We start from the raw sequence: 27,887 nt of genomic DNA on the forward strand, positions 1-27,887 counted from the left end.
ATAGGACTCTTTCCAATCAACCAAAGTGTTCAAAATTTGTTCCACTTAATCTGTATAGTGCCCGAAGGAGAGGTATTGCTTCATTTTAGGTTCTTTTTTTTAAATTATTATTAACTTTTCACTGAATTAAGTAAGGAAATTTTAGGAAATTATCTCAGTATTTTTTTAAAGACTTTATTCATTTATTTGTCTGGGGGGATGCACAAGTAGGGAGAGCAGCAGGCAGAGGGATAAGTGGGCTCCCTGCTGATCAGGGAACCTGATACAGGACTCCATCCCAGGACCTGGGGTCATGACCTGAGCTGAATGCTGGCCGCTTTACTGACTGAACCACCCAGGCATCCCCTGATAACAGTATTTATTTATTTATTTGACAGAGATCACAAGTAGGCAGAAAGGCAGGCAGAGAGGGGGAAACAGGCTCCCCGCTGAGCAGAGAGCCTGATGTGGGGCTCGATCCCAGGACCTTGAGATCATGACCTGAGCCAAAGGCAGAGGCTTAACCGGCTGAGCCACTCAGGTGCCCCTGATAACAGTATTTAATAAGACATCTTCAGGAACCAGTGAGCTATACCTTGCTACATTAATGAAACATTTAGGAGGATAAAAAGATACATAAAGCAGTCACCCTCCCCCAAACCAGCAGCATGTACATTTTTACACTCTTAGTCCTAGTAATCATCTAAAATTACTTAATATGCATGTTTCATCCAGTAAATATCAAGCACCTATTATGTGCAAGACACTGGAGAATTCTTGCCTTCTAGAAACTACAAATCTTGTAGGAAAAGGGCCATGTACACATTATTCAACTGCTACAAGAGGAAAATATTTTTGAAGGAAGAAGTAATTTTTTTGCTACAGTGTTTTTCAGATGCTACCCTCTTCTTCTTCAAACTAAATACAGACTCCCAATTTATAAATAAGTTTGAAGAGCGGTGGGTGATGTATGAGAGGGGGGATACATAAACCATTCTTCCTACTCACTTCCCCCAACACCACCTAGTTCAGTTCATCTGCAGTTGGGTTCTCTATGTAACACAAGGTTTCACATATCAAAAAAGCTGATTTTCCACATAGAAGAAAGCAGATTAAGAATACAGTACTATAAACATGGACAAGTGCAGAAAGCTACAGTAAACCTTAAGCTCAATATTCAAACATCAGAAGGTAAGAGATGAAGAACAGGCCAGTGACCCTGAAAGCCAAGCACTACCTCTTAAATCTGTACTTCAGCGTTTAAGGAAATGTCATTGCCCTACAAACCTGGCTGGCCATAGTATCTTCTAGATCAGTGTTTTTAAAACACGGTGGAGAATCTTATTAATGTACAGATACTGATTCAGCAAGGGTAGAGGTGAGGCTGAGACAATTTCTAATAAGTTCTCTGATGACCCTCAAAATCACACTCTGCCTAGTATGATTCTAGACATGATCTAGTTCTGATCGTGACTTAACTAATCTAAACAGAGTTCTTGAACTGGTCTGTTAATTTGATGCTACATTAGACCAATTGTAAGAGGTAGAATGGCCAGTGGCTAAAATTGTGGCCATAAAAGGATATTCTTGTATGAAATTCAGTATTTATTGAGCAGCTTCTGTGTATAGAGCCCTGCCCTAAACCAGTTACCACTTTAGGTCTTCACCTCACATTCTCAAACCTCAAATATTGGTCAAAATCATTATCTGAACTGCCCCTGTCGCAGAGGTTGGGGAAAAGTTTAAAAATGTTTTTTCTCACTCAGCTTTTTTGTGCCATCTTTAAGCCACATACTCTAAATACATTTCCTTAATCTCCCATAATCTATAAAGTTTATTAGTTGTATAGATGAGGAAAAGTGAGGAAAGTGTCTCTCCTAGGCTTCAAGGCCCACATATTTGTACTCTGACACTGCCTCCCTAAACTCTAATGATTAAAAACTCAAAGCAGTTTTATCTCTGCAAGATAAAGTCAGTTTTTACATCTCCGTCAGCAGTGGAATTGGAATCCATACATGTGAAGAGATGGGGGTTTTAAGTCAGCATCTAACTGGACTGTTAATCTCTTACTAAAAATTTCATGAAGTTACGGATTTCCTTGCAAAGTGAGCATATTTCCATCTAGTTTACAGGTAAAATATTAAAACCCTGCAGCAAGCCTGAGGGCAGCACTAGTGTGTTAATGGCTTAAAGAATGATTCCAATGTCTGCATGCCGTCAGGCCTAGGGCGTTTATTGCTGGAGGCTGAAGGGCTCTTGGGATTTCTTTTGCTTTGAGGAGAACTGGCAGGAACAGCCTCTGAGTTTGAGGAGTGGGGCTGCAGAAAGGATTTTTGTAACTCCAATGCAAAATGATAGTCCATGTGTTCCGGCATCTCCCATACAGGTACCAGAGAGCCACACTTCTCACAGGGTATTTGGTCCTCAGATGCCACAGGATTTGGGGTAATAGTTGATTTCTGAGCCACCTCCAGAGCATAGCTGGAAGCTAAAGAAGCAAGCCTGCTTGGGCTGTTCTGGGCCAAATCCATCTCTGTAGGAGTTGTTTCAGAGGATCCTAGCTTCAGTGCTGCTTGACAGACAGGGGTGCAATCTGGATACTCTGTTGGAAGATAGTTTGTTAACTGTTGAGGGCTAGACTGTGGATATTGTGGAGGGAAGAAAACTGAAGAATTACTAAACTGTTTCTGCTCTAGAATTAGACTCTTCTGCTTAAAGAAGGGCTCAGTTCCCGTAGCGCGACTGGTTTGGAAAGGTAAGGAGGTCTTGGATGGTGAATTGCTCACGAGGGCCTGGGTAGTGGCAGTAAGAGATGACAGTGAAGCTTCTTTGACTTTCTGCTTTTCTGCAGCTTTTTGGAAGAATGATTCCAGAGAAGTGGTTGGTTTCTTAGTGGCTGTCACTGCTGGGCCACAGGGAGTCTTAGCTTCTGAACTGGTAACTGGCACCTTTGGCAGAGAACTTGGGTCATTGCTCAAGAAGGTGGTGATGTCTGTGCAAGATGAAGGGGCAGAGGTGGAGAATTTGGTAGCACAGAGGAAGACCATTGTGAGGGGAGGGGACCTGTATAGAAAGTAAAGGAAGAAGATTAGTACCAGGTCACAGATACAGTTTGTAAATGACTGGGATTATGATTGTGCCACAGGAGGAAACTATTACTGCAGTGTTCTTAAATTTTAGGGCATCAGATTAATACAGATTCAGTAGACCTGGACTAGGCAGAGAATATGCCTTCCTAACAAGTTCCTAGGTGATGCTGGTGTTGCTGGCTCAGGATCACACCTTGGGAGCTGCTGACCTGGTGAACACCTAACCAGGTCAGATATACAAAATGGATCCCCTGGCAGCTAGGTATTCATAAGATATATCAGAAGATACATAATAGCAATTGTAATTCAGGATCGAGGCAAGAAATTTTATTCAGGGCAACAAAAAAACTTTAGAATATTTAGACTGTAAGTCTCTTGAAAAAAATCCTGTTACCCATTCTGTTTCTATAAAGGGTACCACCTAACCCTCATTCTGACAAACTTTCAACTTGAATTTCTAGAGAATGAAATCCCACAACTGGAATTACCTATCCTAGTCTCAGAAACATTTCAAGAAATTCATGCCAGAGTTACTTATTATGTCAATTATTAAAATAATTTTCACATAAGTTGTATTTCAGAAGGTAAAACGTGCTTTTATATACAGATTAGTACCTTAATGTGGTAAAGAGTAAATGCCTTTTTAAAACTGTTAGGACAGTATCTCACTGTTCTCTGGTTTCTTGCTTTTGAACAGTCTTAGAATCAGATAATTTGATGCTTCCCTTTCAATAGGTTTCACACTCCTGGTAAGTATTTGTTAGAGTCTGTTTCATATGAACACAAATTTATAAATGATAAATTTATCATTTAGTTCAGTGAAACTGTTTCAGTATTTGAAAATAAACACATGTACCAGGAAGTAGAAGCTAAACAAATTATTCTACACAAAGAACAAAGATTCCAACTTTAGCGACCCCATCATATTGTAGGTCTGCACATACAATAGTAGTACCCACATAGATAGATAAGCAATTAACGTAGTGTTCAATGAAACTTTTGTTGTCTGTTTATTTATTTATTTATTGTTGAGTTGCATTAGTTTCAGGTTAAACTTTTATCATCTTCAATACAGACCTGTAAGTAAGCAACCAATTTATGTTTCTCACATAATTATATTTCCATTGTGAATTAGGAGTACTTTTTTCAATGTAACAAGCAATGTTAAATCAACAGAGGAATCCAATACTGAAAATCATTAATATCAGAACAATAAATGAACACATTCCAATGATATATTTAGTTATTTTTCATTACTAAATGAAGTAAAATTTAATATGACATTCAGTATTATACCAGTGGAGCTTGTGATTGAGCTGGGATGTTAAATTGAGACTATCAATAAATACAGGTCACTTTCATTTTCAAGTGTTTTAAGATAATCTTATCAAGTTCTAAGATAGAACAGTCAAGTATTGAGAGAGAAGTTGCCAAATGTATTCTTGAAACTTGAGTTCCATACTCACACATGCAACTGGCCCTTCCCTCTGACTGCAGCAGAGGTGGGGATAATATTGGTTTACTCTGCCTCTGAAACCCACCCCTGAGAACTGGAATGCGCCACATGTAGGCAAAGAAGCGGTAGCTGAGCTGCCTTGTTTCTGGTGTTTCTGTTGTGCTCTGCCATTCCTTTCTGTGACCTAGTAGGACCTAGCTAGATTCACTACCAAGAACGTACTCTTGCTGGAAAGCTGTATACCCACGAATTTTAGATCAAGTCAGGGTATAAGTGTCTTCTGAGAAGACAAGCTAGATATCGACTCACCAGTCAGTTTTGATTCCTGAAGTGTTACAGTTCCTGATGACAGCAAACGCATCACGGCTCATCTTGTGAGCATCATAGCGGGTAAGAGCACAGCAGCGGCGTGTGCTGCTGAGACGTCTGTCTCCCTGTACACGAATGATCACAGCCAACTGGGTGGCCACCCTGTCATTCTGTGGGTATAAAAGGATTGAGACCAGAACTGAAGTTATTGTGAGCATCTGGATTCTATATATTGAACTGTGTGAGGAGGAAATTACAAGAACCAGGGTGACAGAATGGTTTGGAAATAAACATAATTAATACTTTAAACAATGAAGTGACAAGGATCTTACACGTCCAGAATTACTTTTGGCATAAAGTCCTTTTAAGCTTAAAGACATGAATTTCTGGAAAGATAGATACAGATCCCTACTATGTTGCATTAGATACAAAGTGGGAAGAAAAGCCCCACTTTAAGGCTTTGAAAGCCTATGAAGGCTTATAAGGAGAAATGAGAACAAAGCGACACCTAGTGAGCAAAGGCAAGTAGGCCCATAAGAACTGGGATCCTCTCCCTCTTTAAGTGGCCCACCGAAGAACAAACATTCATCACCACCAATTCAGCTGACAAGGGGCAAACAGGTAGTTGTGGGTGATATCTGACAGTACAGTTGTTGACTTGTAGGACTCCTAGATGTGGAAATATGAGAGAACGTATCAAATAATACCATCAGGAAAGTACAAAACCCCACAGAATGGGAGAAAATATTTGCAAATGATCTGACAAGGAACTTATACCCTGCATATATAGAGAACTCTTAAAACTCAGTAATGAAGAAACAAACCGCTTCAAAAACAGGCAAAGGATCTTGACAAATTTCTCCAAAGATAAGAAAATTGCCAATAAGCACCTAAAAACCATAATGAGATACCACTTCACACCCACTAGGATGGCTAAAATAAGAAAAAGTAACAGGATATAGTGAAATTAAAACCTTTTTACATTGCTGGGAATATAATGTAGCACAGTAACAGTCTGGTGTTCCTCGAAATGCTAAATATAGTTACCATGTGAACCACCAATTCTAATCTTAGGTATATACCTAAGAGGAACGAAACATATGTCTACACAAAAATCTGTACATGAATGTTCATGGCAACATGGTTCATAATAGCCAAAAGGCAGAAACAACTCAAATATCCATTCACTGATGAATAGATAAACAAAATATGGTATATCCATATAATAGAGTATTATTCATTCATAAAAGGACAAAAGATACTGATACATGTGCCAGTATGAGTGAGCCTTGAAACTATTATGTTAACCAAAAGACTTCAAGCCAGCAAAAAGGCCACATATTGCCTTAGTCCACTTATGTGAAATGTCCAGAATAGTAAGTCCTATGAAGACAAAGCACACTAGTGGTTGCCTAGGATTGGGTGAGTAACTGCTAATGAGTACAGGATTTCTTTTCTGGGTGATGAAATGTTCTTAAATTGATTATGGAATGGATGAACAATTCTGAAATATACTAAGTAGAAAGTACTGGGCTGTATACTGTAAATGGGTGAATTTTATGGCATGTAAAATATATAATCAATAAAGCTATTTCCCAAAGATTTTTTTTAAAAATTTACTTATTTGAAAGAGAGAATGAGAGAGAGGGAGAGGGAGAAGTAGGCTCCCCACTGAGCAGGGAACCCGACACAGGGCTCGATCCCAGGACCCTGGGATCATGACCTGAGCTGAATGCAGATGCTTAACCAGCTGAGCCATCCAGGCACCCCAATAAAGCTATTTTTTTTAAAAGGAAAGGATAAAGAAACTAATCATCAGATGTCAAGTCTTTGACTTCATACTCTATCTCTAAAACTGCCAGTACTTCTCTGTCACCTGGACTGTGTTTAAGTTCCAATAATTTATAGTCTAATCCCTGAATGCCCTATTTAATGGCTCTGTACTTTGAAGAAGATCCACTGTATATTCAGGACTGCAGGAGAGATTAAATAAGAAATATCCCAAAGAGTAGAGGCAAATAGTAAGGAGGGAGATGGGGTAGTCAGTTCATATATTCACAGATCTAGGCTTTCAAAGATCATGTCGAGTTTTATGGAAGGACATAAAAGATTTCCTAGTCTGGTATTTTTTTTTTTTTAAGATTTTATTTATTTATTTGACAGAGAGAGATCACAAGTAGGCAGAGAGGCAGACAGAGAGAGAGAGGAGGAAGCAGGCTCCCTGCTGAGCAGAGAGCCTGATGCAGGACTCTATCCCAGCACCCTGAGATCATGACCTGAGCCGAAGGCAGCAGCTCAACCCACTGAGCCACCCAGGCGCCCTCTGGTATCTTTCTGTATCTTTGTCTCTACTACTTCTCCAGGTAAGCAACAACTGGTATTTAAATCCCAAAGCTCACCCCAAGAATAAAGAAAGAAAATCTTACATCATTTCGGTCCTTGATTAGTCTCTCCTCTAGTTCATGGGCTAATTGCAAAAGCCACCATTGTACCTAAAAAAGTGTTGAGACTTTAATCTTTAAAAATTTAAAAATTCTAGGTTTGTTATAATACTAGATGGAGGATTTGTTCTGTTCTCCCACAAATGTAAATGTACAATAAAGTCTCCTCCATAACCAAGGGATCACCAGATCATAGACCTTTTCTGACCTGCCCTAGCTCAAGATTTTCATTTTCTTTTCTGGCTGACATGCCATCAGGTGAACTTCAGGCACGTTTCAGCTGTGAGAAAAATAACACACACAAACTTGGGGCATAATATCCCAGGCCTTCCACATTACCACCTATCAAAAAAAAAAAAGAAATTTCATTTCGAATTTCACTTAGTTCCATTTTATTTCTTTTTGGATGGAAAATATAATACATAAAGCTCAATTTTCAACACACACACACACACACACACACACACACACACACACACCCCTTCCTACTTTACAACAGCAAGGTTCCATCTAACTTATTAAATGTCCTGCAGTTACCAAAACCTAACCCCTTTAAAAGAGGCAATGTTCAAGAAGGCCTGCCTACCTGCTCCTGAGTAGCCAGAGCCGTCTTTCCTGGGAAGTTCTTGCTGCAGCCAATGGTTTTAGGTAGTTTCCTGGGTTTAACTGGATCATGCTCAATCCCACGGCACATGGCATATAGCCAAGATCTAATAAAAGCAGCAAAAAAACTTTAAGGTAAAAGCAAATGATTATTCTTGTTAAAGTAAAATACCTACATTGCTCTACCCTTTTATCTCCTTCATGGAAAAGGAAAATTTTGTCTAAAATTAAGTATACCTCACCTCTGACAGAATCCCTGCACTTCCCAAAGAAATCTAGTGCAATATATGCCAAGGAGAGGGACACTTGGTTATGCTTTTTAAAGCCAAGTCATTTATATTTTTGGAAAAGCACGGAGCAAGCCACTGATTCATATCCCCCAAATTTGTGGTATTTACTAAAAGATTTTAAGCATTTTAGCACACAGAAATTATGTATATATCCAAGCCTATCAACCTACTTAGGGAAATGAAAAACTACTCCAGAGAGGCCACAGTGATTTAATATTTTAAAGCAAAAGGACCAATGAAATTACCTCAAGGAACAAATGTTAAAGATAGGTCTAAATTTTACTGGGTGCTTTTGTCCATATTTGAAATTAGCATCTCCATAAAGTTTATGATTGAAAAGTATTAGGAATCGCTTACCCATTCTTCTCCCCAAAATGACTCTGGAGCTGAGATTCAGTGAACTGAGTAAGTTCACCCATGTATTCCACCCCCAGGATTTCAATGACAGAGGCACCTAGTTTTCCTCCAAGACTACGGCTAACAAAAGAGATAAAGAATTTATAGGTCACATCATAAATATCTGGTTAGCAGCAGACATAAGAAATTTTGCTTGTGTAAGTAACTCTCCTGAGGATTCAGGGAAAATGAGAGCACTTATTGGTCAGTCTTAGTCTTATAAACTATTAATTTTCTAGTGTAAGACTGGATGATTCTGGAAATTCAAATACACTTGGAGTTAGGACCTGGGAATATTAACAATAGCATCAACTAAAGGTTAAAGTCATTGATTAGTTTTCAAGTCATCTGTATGTAAAACTTTTAATTGTACAGGATCTACTATCCCATTTAGGGATTAAAATTCTCACCCCAGGGGTGCCTGGGTGGCTCAGCCAGTTAAGCATCTGCCTTTGGCTCAGGTCCTGATCCCAGAGTCCTGGGATAAAGCCCCACATGGGATCCCTGCTCAGTGGGGAGACTGCTTTTCCCTCTTCCTCTGCCGGCTGCTCCCCCTGCTGTGCTCTCTCTCTCTCTTTCTGTGTCGAATAAATAAAATCTTTTAAAAAAGAATATAATAATAATTATTAAGCTTGGTCTTTGAGGCCACCTATAATCTGTTCTCGACCTACCTTTTCAGTACTATTTCTCTCACATAATTCTTTTTGGTCCAGTTAACTAGTTTAAGTCCCAGCTCACTGAAAATACTTTATACTTTTCCTCTCTGTGTGTTCAAAACATTATTGAAATCAGAATTGTTCTTCATTTCTCATCTGACAAAACAAAATGTCATGTCTTTTTCATAAATCCTCAGATCTCTTTTCCATGAACTCTGGTAACTACCTGTACAACTCACTTAGCAACTACTCATATACAGTCTTTTTTTTTTTTTTTAAAGATTTTATTTATTTATTGGACAGAAAGAGCCAGAGAGTACAAACCAGGGGGTGAATGGCAGAGGGAGAAGCAGCCCTCCTTCCACTGAGGGAGGGAGCCCGATGTGGGCTAGATGTGGGGCTGGGATCATGACCTGAGCCGAAGGCAAATAACCAACTGAGCCACCCAGGCAGGTCCGTCATGTACAGTCTTTTTTTTAATTTTAAGATTTTATTATTTATTTGACACACAGAGATCACAAGTAGGTAGAGAGGCAGGCAGAGAGAGCGGGGGCGGGGGTGGGGGGAAGCAGGCTCCCTGCTGAGGGGAGAGCCCAATGCAGGGCTCCATCCCAGGACCTCGGGATCACGGGATCACGACCTGAGCCAAAGGCAGAGGCTTTAACCCCCTGAGCCACCCAGGCGCCCCAGTCATGTACAGTCTTGGTAGCACTTTCACTGTTGCTTTCAACTGTTACATCTTGTCCCTTCCACAATATTTTACGCCACTGTCAAGGACACACATTGGTATGGTCAGCTTAATTATTCACGTTGTTTAGCTTTTTCTCTCATACGTAGTTTGGGAGTAATTCAGCAGCCCTGAACACCTTGATCTCATATTAGAAGAAAAATAAGTAAAATTTCTATTTGTTTTGTTATTTGTTATTTAATAACAGACTTGAATAAAAAGGCTATAGGGAAATTAAATATATAGCTAAAAACCAGTTCATTTTTAAAATTCAGGATTAAATAACTTCCACAGATAATCCAGAATTGAACGTTCATTAGGAACAAAAGTCTCTGTGTTTTTCAAAATCTCCTGTGTTATCACCCTTCTACCTTCTTGGCTATGGCTACCTACTTTTCCTGGCTTCAGTCTTTCATAAGGAGCAGAAGAAACCAGAGAGTGCCCGCATGAAGTATGCGAGTGAAATGGAAGGTACTCCTTGAATACTTACATTTTGCCAATAGGCATTTGGCTGAAGAGCTGCGGGACTGACCCATGTGAGACCAGGGTCTGGCGGTTGGGCTTGTTCAGTCCACAGGCCAGTTTTGCCAGGACCTGGAGCATGGAAAGGATAAAAACTTCCTTACTGCCAACCTCACTCACACAGAGAGTTGGTGAATATTAACACACACAAACAAACACAGGCACTGCTTAAGGGCTGTAACTAATGGTTTCCACATTAAAATGAAAACCAAAACCAGAAACTCAAGACCTCTCTAAACCTTGGTATCCCACAACATCCTCAGTGGAAACTATGACCCATTATCATCCTCATTGTTCTTTCCACATCTTCTATTCTGTTTTCCTTTGTCATTTTTCCATCCCCATCTATTCCTTAAGGCTCTCTGACTTCAAGAGGGTAAAAAGCCCAGAGAAGCTGCAGAAGAAACTTCTATACGATGCATTTCTTGGCATGTCCATATAAAAATGCTGAAGCCAACCTGTTTTACCCTACCCCATTTATTTACATTACTTGATTAATTTTTGAGTCCTGGATTTAACACAGTTTACCATAATTTAAGTTATCTGTGATAGAGATTGGACTCAAAATGATCATCGAATTAGTATACATCTTATACTAGAAACAAGACTTCAAAATGAAAAAAACCCTAAGTCTTTGAGAACTCTTTTGAAAGAATAAGGTGCTTCAGTGGTAGCATTTCATAAATTGTAACTGGCAGGAAAAGTATAAAATTATCCTTTAAATTCATTGGAGATATTCTCTGGAACTTCTCCTAGGCAATATTTAGTCTTATTTAAATTACTACAGTGGGACTTTGGTTTCCCCTCCCTTCACCCAATCACAAAAATATTCTAAAACTCTGTGGGATAGTTTGGTGATTGGAGGAACGGGGCAAAGGTAGAAACTAGGAATAATCAGGCACTGCCCAATTATTGAGCCTAGTTAGAAGGGGATGAAGATCCCAGACCCTCACTGTACTTTAATAAAACCAGTTATTCAGCCCCTGATTATTGATAATTATCTGTGGTCCCTATACCAAAACAGTGACCCAAATTAATAAAATTTTATTATTCTATCTTTCTTACTGCTCACTAGAAAGGAAGGAATAGGCAAAAACCTACTCAGGCAATTCCACGAAAGTATTGAGATAATACTTTTCAGCAAGTGAAAAGAAATAGGTTTGTATATAAAATTGAAAGATTGACATTTCTATACATAGTTCAGTCATTAAGGAAATATTTTGGACACAACTATATAAATAAGCATTTTCTGCTGGTTTTTCAGATTGCTGCTTAGGCAAGTACATGTTCAAAGACAATTTCCCTTGTTAGAGAATTACCCAGGCTTTTGTTCAGTCTGCAAAACATTTTTTTTAAAAGATTTTATTTACTGGAGAGAGAGAGGGAGGGAGGGAGGGAGGTAGAGAGAGCACAGAGGAAGAGGGAAAGCAGACTCCCCACTGAGCAAGGAGCCTGATACACTGCTAGGCTGGATCCCAGGAGCCTGAGATCATGACCTGAGTGGAAGGCAGCCACTTAACCGACTGAGCCACCCAGGTGCCCACACAAAACAAATCTAAATAGAAACCCATTTCAAAGTATGCATGTAATGGTTTAAATGCCCCACTCATATCCATCCATGCTGCATTTAACTAAGATATGTTTCTCCTTGAAACCCACTATTAGCCTTCACCTTATTATGTGAAATTCCAGCTGAACACTGAAAGCCCGTCTCCTTCTCTATGGCTGCTCTCATTTCCTCCACAATCACTGCTCCAACAGTGAGCTGCAGGTCTGGAGAGGTGGGGTTATCAATCTGAAGAGAATCAAGCCATTGAAATAAGCCTTGTTTTCGCGTCTCCTCTGAAAAAATTGAAAGGCTGTATTTAGACATTTTTTTAAAGTCAGGATTTTGTGTTCTCTAATACAGAAATGCTTCCTTTTCACAGTACTTTAGCTAATGTATGTTTTCTTTTCTGTTTTTCTGTTGGTTTGTTTTTTAAGAGAGAGACAGAGAACATGAGTGGAGAGAGGGAGATGCAGAGGGAGAAGCAGTCTCCCCACTGAGCATGGAGCCAGATGTGGGGTTTGATCCCAAGACCCCAAGATCACAACCTAAGCTGAAGTCAGACACTTAACCAACTGAGCCTCCCAGGTGCCCCAATATGTACGTTTTCAAACATAAAAAAATGGCTATTGTTTAAACTTCTGGGTAAGAGAGATCAATTTCTCCTTCCTATCAATTCCAGAAGCCTTAGCTTCAGCGTAGGCTGAAACTTATATATTCAACAAATATTTTTTATTAATGTAGTCTTTCATGATTTATGATTTTATTTTTATTTTTTTAAAAGATTTTATTTATTGGAGAGAGAGACAGTGAGAGAGAGCATGAGAGAGGAGAAGGTCAGAGGGAGAAGCAGACTCCCCGTGGAGCTGGGAGTCTGATGGAGGACTCGATCCTGGTCCTCTGGGATCATGACTGAGCCGAAAGCAGTTGCTCAACCAACTGAGCCACCCAGGTGTCCCTCATGATTAATGATTTTAAAGTACATGTTTTCTCTCTCCGGTTCTCTGGAACTTACTTTTTCCAACCCTCCCTAGTACCTTCTCCCCCCAAGAATTCTGTTATTCAATTAGAAAATACTCAGAATTAAATCATGCTTCAAAATAAATACATTTATATATTTTTAGAGACTGATTCTCCTGGTGAGTAGCTAAAATTCTGGTGAGACACTAGTTTTTTATTCTACTGACAAGCTACTGAAATTAGATGTAGCTTTGGACTCAGGGCCTTGAAAATATTTTATTATCCAATTAGAACTAGTCAGTTTTGAAAAAGCCTAAAAAATGATTATAAAGCAAGGGAGGTAGGTATATAGAAAATCTAGACATGCTGGTTTAGACAGACAGTAATGAGGTATGAACAAGGCAAGAAAATACACTCAAATTATTGTGAAGAGGTATTAGCAAAGGTTCACATATATAGAGGAGGAAGATGAGCACACAGAAGTATTTTCCAACTTTTTTTTTTTTTAAGATTTTATTTATTTATTTGAGAGAGAGAGAGAGAGAGAGATCACAAGTAGGCAGAGAGGCAGGCAGAGAGAGAGGTGGGGAAGGAGGCTCCCCGCTGAACAGAGAGCCCCATGCCCACAGGCCCGATCTAGGACCCTGACATCATGATCCAAGCTGAAGTCGGAGGATTAACCCACTGAGCCACCCAGGCGTCCTGTATTTTCCAACTCTTGATGACTGCTGCTTCTCTCATTTGCTGGCTTATCTTCTCCCTCTAACACTCTGGCAGATACTGAGCAACATTGTCTTATCTGTATCCGTGCTTTTTTTCTCTTGGTGAACTGGCTTACGTTTCAATTTGCTTATGCTGAATGCACACAAATCTTCACCTCTATTCTCAAACTCTTAAACTCTAATCCCTTAGCTCCACCTCCACACAGAATACCTCTTCTTGAATTTTTCATTATAGTTTCAAACCATTATAGTTTCAAACTATAGTTCACTATACTCTCTAAACTTAATGAAAATCAATCGTTATATGTTCCTTCTCAAATATTCTTTTTTCCAAACAACTCCCTATTCCTTCCTCCCTCCCTCCCTCCTTTCTCTTATCTCTCTCTCTTCCTCTTTCTTTTTTCCTTTCTCCCTGTCTCTCTTTTTTCTTCCTCTTTCTCTCCCCCCCGCTCTCCCTTCCCTTCCCCCCTTTTTAAAAAAAGATTTTATTTATTTGATACAGAGAGAGAAAGAGAGATCACAAGTAGGCAGAAAGGCAAGCAAAGAGAGAAAGGGGCAAGCAGGCTCCCTGTTGAGCAGAGAGCCAGATGTGGGGCTCAGTCCCAGGACCCTGAGACCATGACCTGAGCCGAAGGCAGAGGCTTAACCCTCTGAGCCACCTAGGTGCCCTCCCTTCCTCTTTCTTTCTTCTCTCTCTCTTTCTTACCGTCTTTCTTTCCTAGGCTCCATAACCCCTCATGGAGCCCAACACAGGGCTTGAACTCACAACTCTGAGATTAAGACCAGAGCTGAGATCAAGAGTTGGACGCTTAACTGACTAAGCCACCTAGGCACCCCACAACTCCCTATTTTTATTAAAGGTTTAAAATTCCAATAATATTGGCTTCCTTTCTCTTTTATTCCCCATTATTTGGTCGATTTTTTGGTCAACAAAACCACTTCAAAGTATTTCATATATCCATTGCAACCTGCCTTATCTTGTTCAACTTTTCTTCATTCTTGCCCAGACCACCTAAACTCAGTGGTCTGGCTCAGTGGGTTAAGCCGCTGCCTTCGGCTCAGGTCATGATCCCAGTGTCCTGGGATGGACTCCTAAACTACCCTCTCCCTGAATGCATTTACACAATGCCCATGAATGAAATATTCCCCAATGTTATCCATCTTATCCTCTCTTCAAAACCAATGTTAGGGCACCTGGGTGGCTCGGTCAAGTAAGGGTCTGTCTTCGGCTCAGGTCATGATCCTAGGGTCCAGGGATCGAGTCTTGCATCAGGCTCCTTGCTCAGCCTGGAGCCTGCTTTCCCCCTGCCTGCTGCTCCCCTGCCTGTGCTCTCTGTCAAGAAAATGAATAAGATCTTAAAAACAAACCAACCAACTGAAACTGTTGTTAGCTCTCTCATACCTATAGAATAAAGTGCCAACTCTATAAAACTGGCACTGAAGACCATCTGGCCTTTTCAATTCATCTTCCATTAATCTCAAATTTGTTATATCCTTAAATTTCCTGAACATACACTGTTTCAACTTTAAGACATCCCTTATCCTATTTCCCTGCTCTTCTTTTTTTTTTTTTTTTTTTTTTTTTTTTTTAATATTTATTTATTTGTCAGAGAGAGAGGGAGAGAGAGCGAGCACAGGCGGACAGAATGGCAGACAGAGGCAGAGGGAGAAGCAGGCTCCCTGCCAAGCAAGGAGCCCGATGTGGGACTCCATCCCAGGACACTGGGATCATGACCTGAGCCGAAGGCAGCGGCTTAACCCACTGAGCCACCCAGGTGTCCCCCTGCTCTTATTTCTGATCTTCCTTTGCTTAAATACTACTCAGGGCACCTGGGTGCCTCAGTTGGTTAAGCAACTGCTTTCGGCTCAGGTCATGATCCTGGAGGCTCAGGATTGAGTTCCACATTGGGCTCCCTGCTCAGGGGGAAGTCTGCTTCTCCCTTGGGCCATTTCCCTTCTTATGCCCTTTCTCTTTCTCTCTCAAATAAGTAAAATCTTTGAAAAAAAGACTTTCTTTAAAAAAAATATTATTTATACTTCAGGGTTAATTCAAGCTTCATCTATCATGTGGTATTCTCCAACTAGTCTAGCTAACTTTGGGGTGCCCCGTTAAAGTCCTTTAGCTCTTATCTGTAAAACATATAGCATAATTGGTAAAAGAATATTCTGTAGTTAGGCAGTGTTCAAATACTGACTTTAGGGCGCTGGGTGGCTCAGTGGGTTAAGCCGCTGCCTTCGGCTCAGGTCATGATCTCAGGGTCCTGGGATCGAGTCCCGCATCGGGCTCTCTGCTCAGCAGGGAGCCTGCTACCCTCTCTCTCTCTCTGCCTGCCTCTCCATCTACTTGTGATTTCTCTCTGTCAAATAAATAAATAAAATCTTAAAAAAAAAAAAAACAAATACTGACTTTATCACTATGTGGCTTTGAACAAGTTCTGTAATTCTCTGTTTCAGTTTCATGGTCTATGACATGAGTTTGAGTACTGTATCATAGGATTATTATGAGGAATTATATATAATGTGTGTATATGTGCATATATGTGTGTGTATGTGTATACATACATATATATATAATCTTATATAAAGCTCCTTAGCAGTGTCTTGCATGTGTTAACAACAGTAAATATAACATCCTTTTTTTGTTTGTTTCTCATGAATTTATTAAATTATATTTGACAGGGGCGCCTGGGTGGCTCAGTGGGTTAAAGCCTCTGCGTTAGAGTCAGGTCATGATCTCAGGGTCCTGGGATCGAGCCCCGCATTGGGCTTTCTGCTCAGCAGGGAGCCTGCTTCCCCCTCTCTCTATGCCTGCCTCTCTGCCTACTTGTGATCTCTGTCAAATAAATAAATAAATAAATAAATAAATAAATCTTTAAAAAAATTATATTTGACAGTTGAAGCAAAAATTAAAACCACTTAGTATTTATTAGGTTTGGGAAAGGAAAAAATAAGAATTTATTGAAATTGTGGGATTTGGGGGGCATTTTTCCCAAGTACTAGAGCTAAATTTGCTTTGCTTTAGATTTCTTCATTATTGTTTTCCCAAATTATGTAATGTTACAATCTTGTTACTCTATATCCATTTCAATTGAACAGGGCCACAAAAGAGAAGCATTTCGCTTATCTCCTTCTCTAGTTGATAAGAAGAATCTATACCATTTTGGTTTTTCTCTGATACACTGAAGTGGACCAGAAGAAGATTCTGGCAGTTTTGGTGTAAAATGACCACTAGAACTGAGAGACTTCCCCTTTCATATTGAATTATCTCAGCAGCTTTGTGGAAACCAATTGACCAAAAAATATGGCACTCTATTTGTGTACTTCCTATCATCCTGTACCATGGATCTGTCTCATCTTACACCAATACTACACTGCTCCAGTTACTGTAAATTTATAGTTAAATCTTAAAACCAGAGTGTTTAAATCTTCCAACTGAGTTCTTTTTCAAAGTTGTTTGGCTACCCCACATCCTTTGCATTTCCATACAAATTTTCAAGTCAATTTGGCAATTTCTACAGAGTCCTGCTGAGTCAAGAAGGGAATGCAATGAATCTTAGGTCAATTTGAGGCAACCTGAGCTCTAATAACATTTAGTCTTTTGATCCATGAGCATATTATATCTCTCCATCTATTTCATTTTTTCTAATTTTTAAAAATTTTTTAAAAAGATTTTATTTATTTATTTGACACAGAGAGAGATCACAAGTAGGCAGAGAGGCAGGCAGAGAGAGCGGGGAAAGCAGGCTCCCTGTTGAGCAAGGAGCCCAAAGTGGGGCTCAATCCCAAGGCCCTGAGATCGTGACCTGAACTGAAGGCAGAGGCTTAACCCACTGAGCAACCCAGGCACCCCCATTTATTTAATTTTTCTTCTCAGGCATTATGTTTTATAGTTTGGTTTTTGTTTTCTTGAGAAAGAGAAAGAGAGAGCAAAGTGAGGTGAGGGGCAAAGGGTGAAGCAGACACCCCACTGAGTAGGGAACCCAACGCAGGGCTCAATTCTGGAACTCCGGGATCATGACCTGAGCCAAAGGCAGATACTTAAATGACTGAGCCATTCAGGCACCCCTGTTTCATAGTTTCTAGTTAACTAGTTTTTCATATATATATATATTTCACCTATATACATTTCTCTAATAATTTCATGATTGTAATGCTATTGCAATAACATGGCTTTTTAAATTTCAATTTTCCATCTTAAATTTTAGTGTGTATAAATGCTACTGATTTTTACATATTGACTTCATCCCCTGCAACCTTGCTAATCTCACTTATTTTGGGGGGAAGGGTGGGGTAGATTCTTTATGATTTCTTACAAACATGATTATGTCATGTGGAAAGTTTACTTTTTCCTTCACATCTAAATATCTTCTATTTCCCCTTCTGCTCTGATTGCACTGTCTTATACCTCCAGTACAATGATGAACAGAACCAGCAGAAGAGTGAGCGCTGATGAGTTGTGCCAAAACTTTGGGGTTAAACTGATAAATCTCTAGCTATATGCCACAACTCCAGGCACCATAACTATAAAAGAGAAGTTCCTGTACTGATAATGAGTGTGCCCTCCTTTATGCTATCAGCTGATTAATGTCTTCCAAGCTACTTCTGGTTGTTGGCAGAATTTGGTCCCCATTTTCTTGCTGGCTGTCAGCAGAGGGCAACTCTCAGAGCCTAGCCATGGGGGCCTCCTCCAAAAGCCCTCTGAGAATATGGCAGCTTCCTTTTCAAAGCCAGCAGGGGACCCTTCCAATCCCACCACTCTCATCTTTAACAATGATTTATAATTTCTTATACAACTACACAACTGCTTCATGTCCTAGGCATTCAGAAGATGTTCATTATATGTTTAGAAAGAAAGAAATTAAGAGCAAAGGGAGGAGATAACTAAGGAGTTCCTTAACTGATACAAACTACTTAGAAAATGGCCTTGAAAGGAAAGTTTTCAATCTGACAGTTTTGAGTATTATTTTTAAGTAATTCTACCACTTAAAGCTTTCTACACACATAACTATTTTCAGAAACAGAAAATAAGTTGCAAACACAGTATGGCTGATTGCCAGCTCTGTATTAAGAGGTAGGACGGCAAAGTTAACAGAAACTTCAGTATCAAAACATCGGAAATACCTGACTTCTTTTCCTAGGTTTGAAATAATTCACATCCATGAAAAATAATTTCTAGAAGAAGATTATACACACTTAGATCAGTTAAATTCTATTATCAGTTTTTTTGGTTGCACACATCATAAGAGGACCCTGTAATATAATATGAAATATCATAAACCATTTACTAGGCATTACACTTTTTTGAGCACTATAAATAAAAAGATAGTTTACTTCAACTGGAAATTCAATACTTAAACTGGACACACTAAAGCAATAGTTACAGAAGACATACAGAAATAAGACTTGTTTATAAACATCTGCATTTTTGATTAAAAAAAAAAAAGGTGTAGAACAAAGAGCAGCATGTCCATTTGAGTTGAGGTAACATTTGCCACCAATGAAGGTATATACCATAGTCTTCAGCCAGAGAGCTCTTTAAAGATGAGTTGGAGCCAAAAATACAAATGTAATGTGTAATAACAGTTCCTATTCTGAGGTATATGGTTTTCAGAGGGTCTGTGAAACTCGTGAAAACTGCACACAGAACTACCTTATGTGTAGATATGTATTTTTCTGAGGCAAGCAAGGGTCCATACTTTGAAAAAATTTTCAAAAGGGGATACAGCCCTCAAAAAAACCTGCAAAGAATCAATGATTTTTGGGCGCCTGGGTGGCTCAGTGGGTTAAGCCGCTGCCTTCGGCTCAGGTCATGATCTCAGGGTCCTGGGATCGAGTCCCACGTGGGGCTCTCTGCTCAGCAGGGAGCCTGCTTCCTCCTCTCTCTCTCTCTGCCTGCCTCTCCGACTACTTGTGATTTCTCTCTGTCAAATAAATAAATAAAATCTTTTAAAAAAAAAAAAAAAAAAAAAGAATCAATGATTTTTAAGTATTATAAAACTAATTTCAAGTGTTTTAAAGCATTAGCCTCACAGTAAAATGTGGTACACAAAGCTAAGACCAAAGAAAAACCTTCTTTATTATGATCGTTAGCTTTCTTCCTTTTTTTTTTTTTAATTTGAGGTAGAACACGCAAAAGAGAGAGCATAAGCTGGGGTACAGAGGGAGAGGAAGAAACAGGGAGCACGATGTGGGGGTTCAGTCCCAGGATACTGAGATCATGACCTGAGCCGAAGGCAAGAAGCCAGATGCTTAACTGACAGAGCCATCCAGATGCCCCTGATCGTTAAATTTCTGACTCTGGTCGCAGACTACTAAGAAAAGAAAATCATGACATATTTCATCATCAAATGTTTATGTATTATAACTGCCTCCTTTAAGTGGCACATTTTTTTCTTTTAAAGATTTTATTTATTTATTTGACAGAGAGAGAGAGAGAGAGAGCACACAAACAAGCAGAGGGATTGGCAGGCAGAGTGAGAAGCAAGCTCCCTGCTGAGCAAGGAGACCGATACAGGGCTTGATCCCAGGACCCCAGGATCATGACCTGAGTCGAAGGCAGATGCCTTACTGACTAAACCACCCAGACGCCCCTAAGTAGCACATTTTTATTGTCCATTGTATTTTCCTGAAGGAATTGAAGGATTTGCAGCCTCCAGGTTGATAAACTCTGCTATATCAGGATCAGAGAATAAAATGATTCCTCAATTGTCTTTCTCACAAGCTTCCCTGGGCAGTTGTACTACTACCACCCTTCAACAAGTTAAAGGCTTATCATACAACTGTTCAATGGCAAAGGACACTTTAAATCTTACATCTTATTTTAAAATATGGAACCCATGGGAAATTTACCACTTTAACTAGAAGTAAGCTAAACTCTCCTTGAGCTTTTTCTAGACAAATCTCTACTGTTTGTACAATAACAGATTGCCTTAATGTTCTCCCCCATTAGAAGTTAACTTGCTATAGGCTGGTATCCAGTCCCCACCCCCTTTTTAAAGATTTATTTGTCAGAGAGAGAGAACATAAGCAGGGGGAGTGGCAAGCAGAAGGAGTTGCAGGCTACTCGATGAGCAAGAAGCTGGAGGTGGGACTTAATCCCAGGGCCCAGGGGTCATGACTAGAGCCAAAGGAGACGCTCAAACTATTGAGCCACCCAGGTGTCCCAAAGTTTCCTTTTGGTTAATAGCCAGCATGCAGAAGTTTTTACTGAAAAAGCACTTCTGAATAAGAACAATGTTACAAAATAATAGTTCTAAGAGTATATGTTACAAATAAAGAGGAGATACACTGTTCTGAAGATAGCCTTTATGAAAAGTACTAGAAAATGTCTAGGACAAACTGTATATCCCAGTTAAAAAGCCTGTAACTGCCAAATTCTTTGCTCTGGGAGATCCAGCTGAATTCCAGTTTCATAATATTTGATTTAAAAAACGTAAGGCCCAGATTCTCTTATATCTGTTATCTAGAACTATTAAAAATTAGCAATATCACAAAAGCAAAATTTTTGTTGCCCTATTTTTTTTTTTAAGATTTTATTTATTTGACAGAGATCACAAGTAGGCAGAGAGGCAGGCAGAGAGAAAAGGGGAAGCAGGCTCCCCGCTGAGCAGAGAGCTGGATGTGGGGCTCTATCCCAGGACCCTGAGACGATGACCTGAGCAGAAGGCAGAGGCTTAACCCACTGAGCCACCCAGGTGCCTGTTGCCCTAATTTTAAGAAATTATTTTTAACCGTCGAGTAAATTTATTAAAAGCATTGTCATGCAGATTACAGGCATATCTTGATTTTTTGTGCCTTGCTTCAATGTGTTTTTATAAACTAAAGATTTGTGTCAACCCCACAAGAAGTAAATATATTGGCACCATTTTCCCAAAAGCATTTGTTCACTTTGTGTCTTTATGTTACATTTTGGTAATCCTCACAATATCTCAAACCTTTTCATTATTGTTATATTTGTTATAGTGATCTGTAATCAGTGATTACAACTTGCTGAAAGGTCAGGTGGTTAGCATTTTATAGCACGAAGTTTTTTAAAATTAAGGTATGTACATTTAAAGATATGACACTATGGTGCCTGGATGGCTCAGTCGGTTAAGCGTCTAACTCTTGATCTCAGGGTTGCGAGCTCAAACCCTGTGCTGGGCTCCACATTGGACGTGCAGTCTACTTATAAACAAACAAACAACACTTTGTACACTTAATAGATGACAGTATAGTATAAACATAACTTCTATATGCACTAGGAAACCAAAAAATTAACCTGACTTACTTTACTGAGATATTTGGTTGTGGATAGTTTGGTTACCGAAATATCTCTGAGTTATGCCTGTATAATACAAGTTTTTTCACGTAGGTAAAATAAAGATGAACTTATAAAAAAAAAAATCACTTGTCCTTTCCCTACACATCAATAACCAAGTATAAAATATAATAGAAAAAATGTAAAACGATAGCAATAAAAAAATTTAAAGCATTTAGGAACTAACAACACATGAATGCATAGAATCTTACTCAATTAACTAACAAGTATATGAAGAAATGCTCAACTTCAATTGGTAAATAGAGAATGTATATTTAAACAAACCAAAAACATGAAATACCACTTTATAGCCATCACATTGAAGGGGTGCTTGGGTGGCTCAGTTGTTAGTCTGCCTTCAGCTTCGGATCATGATCCTAGAGTCCTGCTCAGCAGGAAGCCTGCTTCTCCCTCTCCCACTCCCCTTGCTTGTGTTCCCTCTCTTGCTGTGTCTCTGTCAAGTAAATAAATCTTAAAAAAAAAAAAAAATCTATCTATCTATATATATCTATATAAATAGATTATATATATAAATAGATATGTATATATTTTAAACATTAGAAAACAGCAATTGGGATGCCTGGGTGGCTCAGTTGTGGAGCGTCTGCCTTCGGCCCAGGTCATGGTCCTGGGGTCCTGGGATTGAGCCCCACATCAGGCTCCCTGATCAGCGTGGAGCCTGCTTCTCCCTCCGCCTACTGCTCCCCCTACTTGTGCTCATTCTCTCTGTGTCAAATAAAATCTTAAAAAAAAAAAAAAGAAAAAGAAAACAGCAATTGCTGGTGAGGATATAAGGGCAATAGGAATTCTTTTGTACTTCAAGATTAGGGTAACTGTTATAGCCATTCTGGGAAACAATCTGGCAGTATTTAGTGAAACTAAGCATGTGTATGGTTTATGACCTAGCAGTCTACTCCTGAAAACATTTCTCAGAGAAACCCCTGAATAAGTTCAAAAGAGGATGAATGAGGACATTTATCATATCAACAGTAAAAAACCATAAGAAACAAATGAGTTCATCACTAGAAGATTGGTAAAAAACATGTAAATATGATAGGTCCATACCGTGGATATATGCTACAATTAAGAGCAATCAATTACACATAAATACAACTACATGGAAAGATCTATAAAATCACCACTGAAGGAAAATCAAGAAAAAGAATGAGATCTACACTGTATGCTAACCATACTGGAATTAAAATTTAAATATTAATTAAAAAAACAAGAATAAGATCTATAACACACACACACACAAAAAAAGATCTATAACACAATTCTATCTTTTAATTAAAAAGCACAAATTTTAAAAGCATATACACAAAGCAACACTGTACAATATGTAAAGACATACAAATTTAAAAAGATACACCAAAAACATACACCACAAACACAAAACACAAAAGATACACCAAACACATACACCACACAGAGGGTGGGCCAGGTAGGGAGGTAGTGGGGGGAAATCACTATGAAGGGGAAAGTAAGGAAAATAAATAAAACAAAAGAGGTTTTGCATAGCCCATTGATATTTTACTACACATTTTCTTTAAAGATTTTATTATTTATTTGATAGAGAGTACATAAGCGGTGGTGAGGGGAAAGAAGGGGCAGAGGGAACAGAAAAAGCAGGCTCCCTGCTGAGCTCGATCCCAGGACTCTGGGATTATGACCTAAGCTGAAGGCAGACACTTAACAGCCTGAGCCACCCATGCGCCCTAGTATTTTACTATGAATTGATCAGAAATTTTGAGTGACTCAGGGACGCCTGGGTAGCTCAGTCAGTTAAGCGCCTACCTTTGGCTGAGGTCAAGATTCCAAGATCCCAAGATTGAGTCCCACATCGGACTTCTTGCTCAGTGGAGAGCCTGCTTCTCCCTCTGCTTGTGCTCTCTCTCTCTGACAAATAAAAGAAATCCTTAAAAAAAAAAAAAAAAAAGTAAAAGAGATTTTGAGTGACTCAACTCCCTGTACTTGAGGTCCCCCTTAAAGATTTTATTTATTTATTTGACAGAGAGAGATCACAAGTAGGCAGAGAGGCAGGCAGAGAGAGAGAGAGGAGGAAGCAGGCTCCCCGCCGAGCAGAGAGCCCGATGCAGGACTCGATCCCAGGACCCTGAGATCATGACCTGAGCCGAAGGCAGCAGCTTAACCCACTGAGCCACCCAGGCGCCCCCCACCTTAAACTTAAAAGAAACCAAGTTACAATGTTATAAATTAACCTACAAATGACAAAAGTGCTCAGTTTACTGATAACTCAAACCTGCTCTCATTTTATCTAAATAGAAACTTGATTTCATACAGATTCCACAGATTCTCAACATCCATATACCTGGAAAGATAAGAGAATTTGTATATCCTTCCACGTGAGTCCTTGTGATTCATTCAGGTTGTAGTTTAAGTTTCCTTTCAATCAATCCAAGAAGGATCAGCGTGACCAAGCAAAGCAGATTCCAAAGGCAGGAAGCAGAAGCAATATGATGCTATGGAAGTACCTTTCTGATCAGTCCCTTCTGCTGTTGTAGGGCCTTGGGGCAACCCTTCAATGTAGGTGGTTGGCAACAGGTCAGCTGAGATAGGTTGCCCTTGTAGCTTTTGTAGTCTTTCTTGTACAGCACCCGTCAGGTCTATATAAGCCTCATCAATGCTGGCACGTTCAATCACAGCAAAACGAGACATTACCCCCATCACTTCCACACTGGCTTCCCGGTACCTAAAAAGTATACGGATTATCATATGTGTAGGCAATAAATGAAGGCAACATAGTGACTGTCAGCCCCCATCCCCTCTATCTCATAATAGAATCATATATATCACCAGTGTAAGGTCTCCTTAAAGGGAGCAATGGTTTGGCAGAGATGAGACAGTAACCCAAATGAAGGGATCAATGCACAGACAGATGGATGGTCAATAACAGAAGCAAAGAAAAAGAAGAACAATGGAGGCAAACATGTTTAGTGACTCTAGCACTATGAAGGTGGAAAGCATCCAGACCATAAACATGTTTTTGTGGCTCCCTCCAAAAGGAAAGAAATGCTTCAAACTTGTTCAACTACATTTTACTAAGATCACCTATTCTTTTTTTTTATTTTCATATATCCATTATGTATTTTCTGCTTCTACTTTTGTCTTCAAATAAGACATAACTTACAGGAAACACCGCCCTGATTTGTGAACCCAAGTATCTCGTATTTCTCAAGACAGTGTTTCTCATTTTAAATTAACAAAGTGACATTAGGATTTTATATTTCAGTTAATAGTGAGTTGGAACAACATGTGAGCTGGTCCTTACTACACACACACACACACACACATCCAACCAACTAACCAAGTCCAATCAGTTCTGGGTATACTAACATTCAAATAATCAAACTGAAGATAAATGCTTGGAATGTGGTGACATCCTTCTTTAGAGGATACCAATTTCACCATATACCTCCTATTTAAATCATAACAAGCAGCTCTTCTGGCTGTAGATGGCTAGTTTCCTAGGGCAATATGTGCATATTTTATTGCTTTGAACCTGCTATGGAATTTACAGTAAGTGCTTTGTTCCTGATAGATCATAAAAATGGAAATATTTGCACCATTTCATAAAGACATCTATAAAAACTAGTATAATTATTGTTCTAAAGCATCTTCAAAAGAATTAGAAAAATATTTGGCTTTTTTTCCTTTTAATCATTATTTGTGCTGGAAAGGATAGTCATACCTCAAAGGAAAAAAAAGAGTGCTAGTATGTGCAAGAGCATGAGAACATGATACACACACACAAATGCACACACAAAGTGAGGAAAGAACACCTTATTGCAGTAGCTGGTGTTCCTCCATGGCCTCTCGGGCAACTTACTCCAAAGTATCTTAAGAATATTTGATAAAATTTATTTGTATACATTTCTGCAAATCATAATTTATAACTTGGTATCACAAGTTAATTATTAAAACAATTTTAAATTGTGAAGATTTTTTTTTTAAGATTTTATTTATTTGTCAGAGAGACAGAGAGAGGGGGATAGAACACAAGCAGGGGGAGTGGCAGGCAGAGGGAGAACTGGCTTCCTGCCAAGCAAGGAGCCCACTGTGGGACTTGATCCCAGAACCCTGGGATCATGACCTGAGCCAAAGGCAGATGCTTAACCAACTGAGCCACCAAGGCATCCCTACTTGATGAAGATTTTAAGAGTAAAAGAAATGATCCAGTTTAAAGCATGCAGCTTTTCAAAATCACACTCAGAAATCAACTATATTTCTGGGGAAGTCACATTGTCTTTACCAGCACAAAGGTCTATTCAATGCAGTGTAGTCTATTAGCTGCATTAATGTTATTTTAGGGTTAAGATATTCATCTTCAGTAAATCTGTCTTCTCTTCTGGCAATAACTCCAGGGTGAAGTTGGTTATGGCACACCACCTTTAGACTTGTAATTCATAGGTGAATTCAGGAATACTGTAAGTCTTAAGTCAAATCATGACTGCTACACACCACACTACATGGTAGAGTAAACTGTGAGAATATGGCTACTGAAATCTAAAAAACCCCCTGAATCCTCAGCCTTCTATTTTCTAACTGTGTGAACTTATATTATTTAAGCTCTCTAAACTTCTTTCTTTATGGAGGTAAGGGGATGGGTAATTCTAGAGTCTATGTTATAATAACATGATATTTAAGAGATCTTGCCTATGGAGAGTTTAACACAGGCTGGCATAGGACAAATGCTCAATATATACTATCCATTAGGATTATTATTAATGGTTGGAGCGTGGCCATGCCCATATAGACTAATGTTCTAAAATCTGAGGAGTGACAGCTCACTTCAAACACAGAGTTAATCTCCTTTGAGATTGTTCAGTTCTAGCAAGCAACTGTAGATACTGTACTATGTCAGTTTGACTCATCCTTCTCTGGAAAAACTTAGTTTCAGTCAATCTAATCACTTCAAACCAGACTTTTGGCCTAAGAACATGGAAACTGGTATTTTTAAATATAACACCAATTTTTAAACAATTAAGGAACTGAAGCGGTGTTAAGGGCAGCAACTTGTTAAAGGCTGTAATGACTGCACTGTTTCTGAAACATAGTATCAAAATCTATTTTCATTTCAAAGAGAAAAGCTGGCTGTCCAAAGGAACTCTGTCAGGTATTAATTATACAACACAAATTTGAAAACATCAGTTCCTAGCCTCATAGAATATTATTTACAATTCTTCCATTCCCCTAAACATTCTTTCCTTCTTACTTGGTGAGGTCAGCTTTCCCACGGGACTCACGAACTTGTGCCAACAGAAGATCAGGACATAACTTCTTAGCATCATCTGCCCACATGCTTCTAGTGACCCCAAATGCACGAGCTTCATAACTCACTGCAACTATTCTAAGGTTAGGGAAAAAAAAAAAAAAAGATAAATAAAAAACAGATAAATATTACAAGATCACAAACAAAAATAAAATTTAACCGAATGGGCTATAAACGTGATAGCAGAAACTTTTTGGTCACAGATGCCACTATTCCATCTCAAACATAGCAGTTCAGAGATCCCCAAAACAGGACCTAACACACTGTCATGTATTCTTATAGAATAAAACAGTTGGCAGTTACAATAGCTATGATACATACCCACCACCCTTCCATGACTTGTACTGGACAACTGCACAAGGTTTATTCCTCAAATGAGGATTCTGCCGCTGTTCCACTTGAACAAAAAAACAGTCCATGTCCACTAGGACAACTACTCGGTCCTGTCCGGTAGCCATTTTTCTGAAAGACAATATTTTATAGTCAGAAAAGACACCTAATCCGAAGTGCCAAGGAAACAGTAATTTCTGTTCTTCCACTGTTATCATGAGCATGGATATTAACAAGAATGAAACAGGCATATTCATATACTGCTGGTA

The 27,887-nt window shown here is 39.2% G+C and overlaps 1 protein-coding gene across 2 annotated transcripts in view; it reads right to left on the reverse strand.

Annotated features, from left to right (window-relative positions):
• Positions 1-158: 158 nt before the first annotated feature.
• Positions 159-27,887, reverse strand: part of POLH (DNA polymerase eta) — a 35,911-nt gene continuing 8,182 nt past the window's right edge. The window contains exons 2-11 of one of the 2 annotated variants that reach the window (XM_059400376.1): positions 27,610-27,750; positions 27,232-27,366; positions 24,491-24,708; positions 12,141-12,310; positions 10,437-10,540; positions 8,525-8,644; positions 7,861-7,984; positions 7,260-7,325; positions 4,834-5,003; positions 159-3,042 (exon numbers count right to left, since the gene is read on the reverse strand). In XM_059400376.1, coding sequence (XP_059256359.1) covers positions 2,151-3,042; positions 4,834-5,003; positions 7,260-7,325; positions 7,861-7,984; positions 8,525-8,644; positions 10,437-10,540; positions 12,141-12,310; positions 24,491-24,708; positions 27,232-27,366; positions 27,610-27,746 — 2,136 coding nt within the window. In that variant the 5' untranslated portion in view covers positions 27,747-27,750 and the 3' untranslated portion in view covers positions 159-2,150. Of the gene's footprint in view, positions 3,043-4,833; positions 5,004-7,259; positions 7,326-7,860; positions 7,985-8,524; positions 8,645-10,436; positions 10,541-12,140; positions 12,311-24,490; positions 24,709-27,231; positions 27,367-27,609; positions 27,751-27,887 lie in introns of those variants that run through there. The other variant, XM_059400378.1, reaches the window with a different exon arrangement.

This window comes from Mustela nigripes, chromosome 5 (assembly GCF_022355385.1).
Source record: "Mustela nigripes isolate SB6536 chromosome 5, MUSNIG.SB6536, whole genome shotgun sequence".
Taxonomy (NCBI): Eukaryota; Metazoa; Chordata; class Mammalia; order Carnivora; family Mustelidae; genus Mustela; species Mustela nigripes.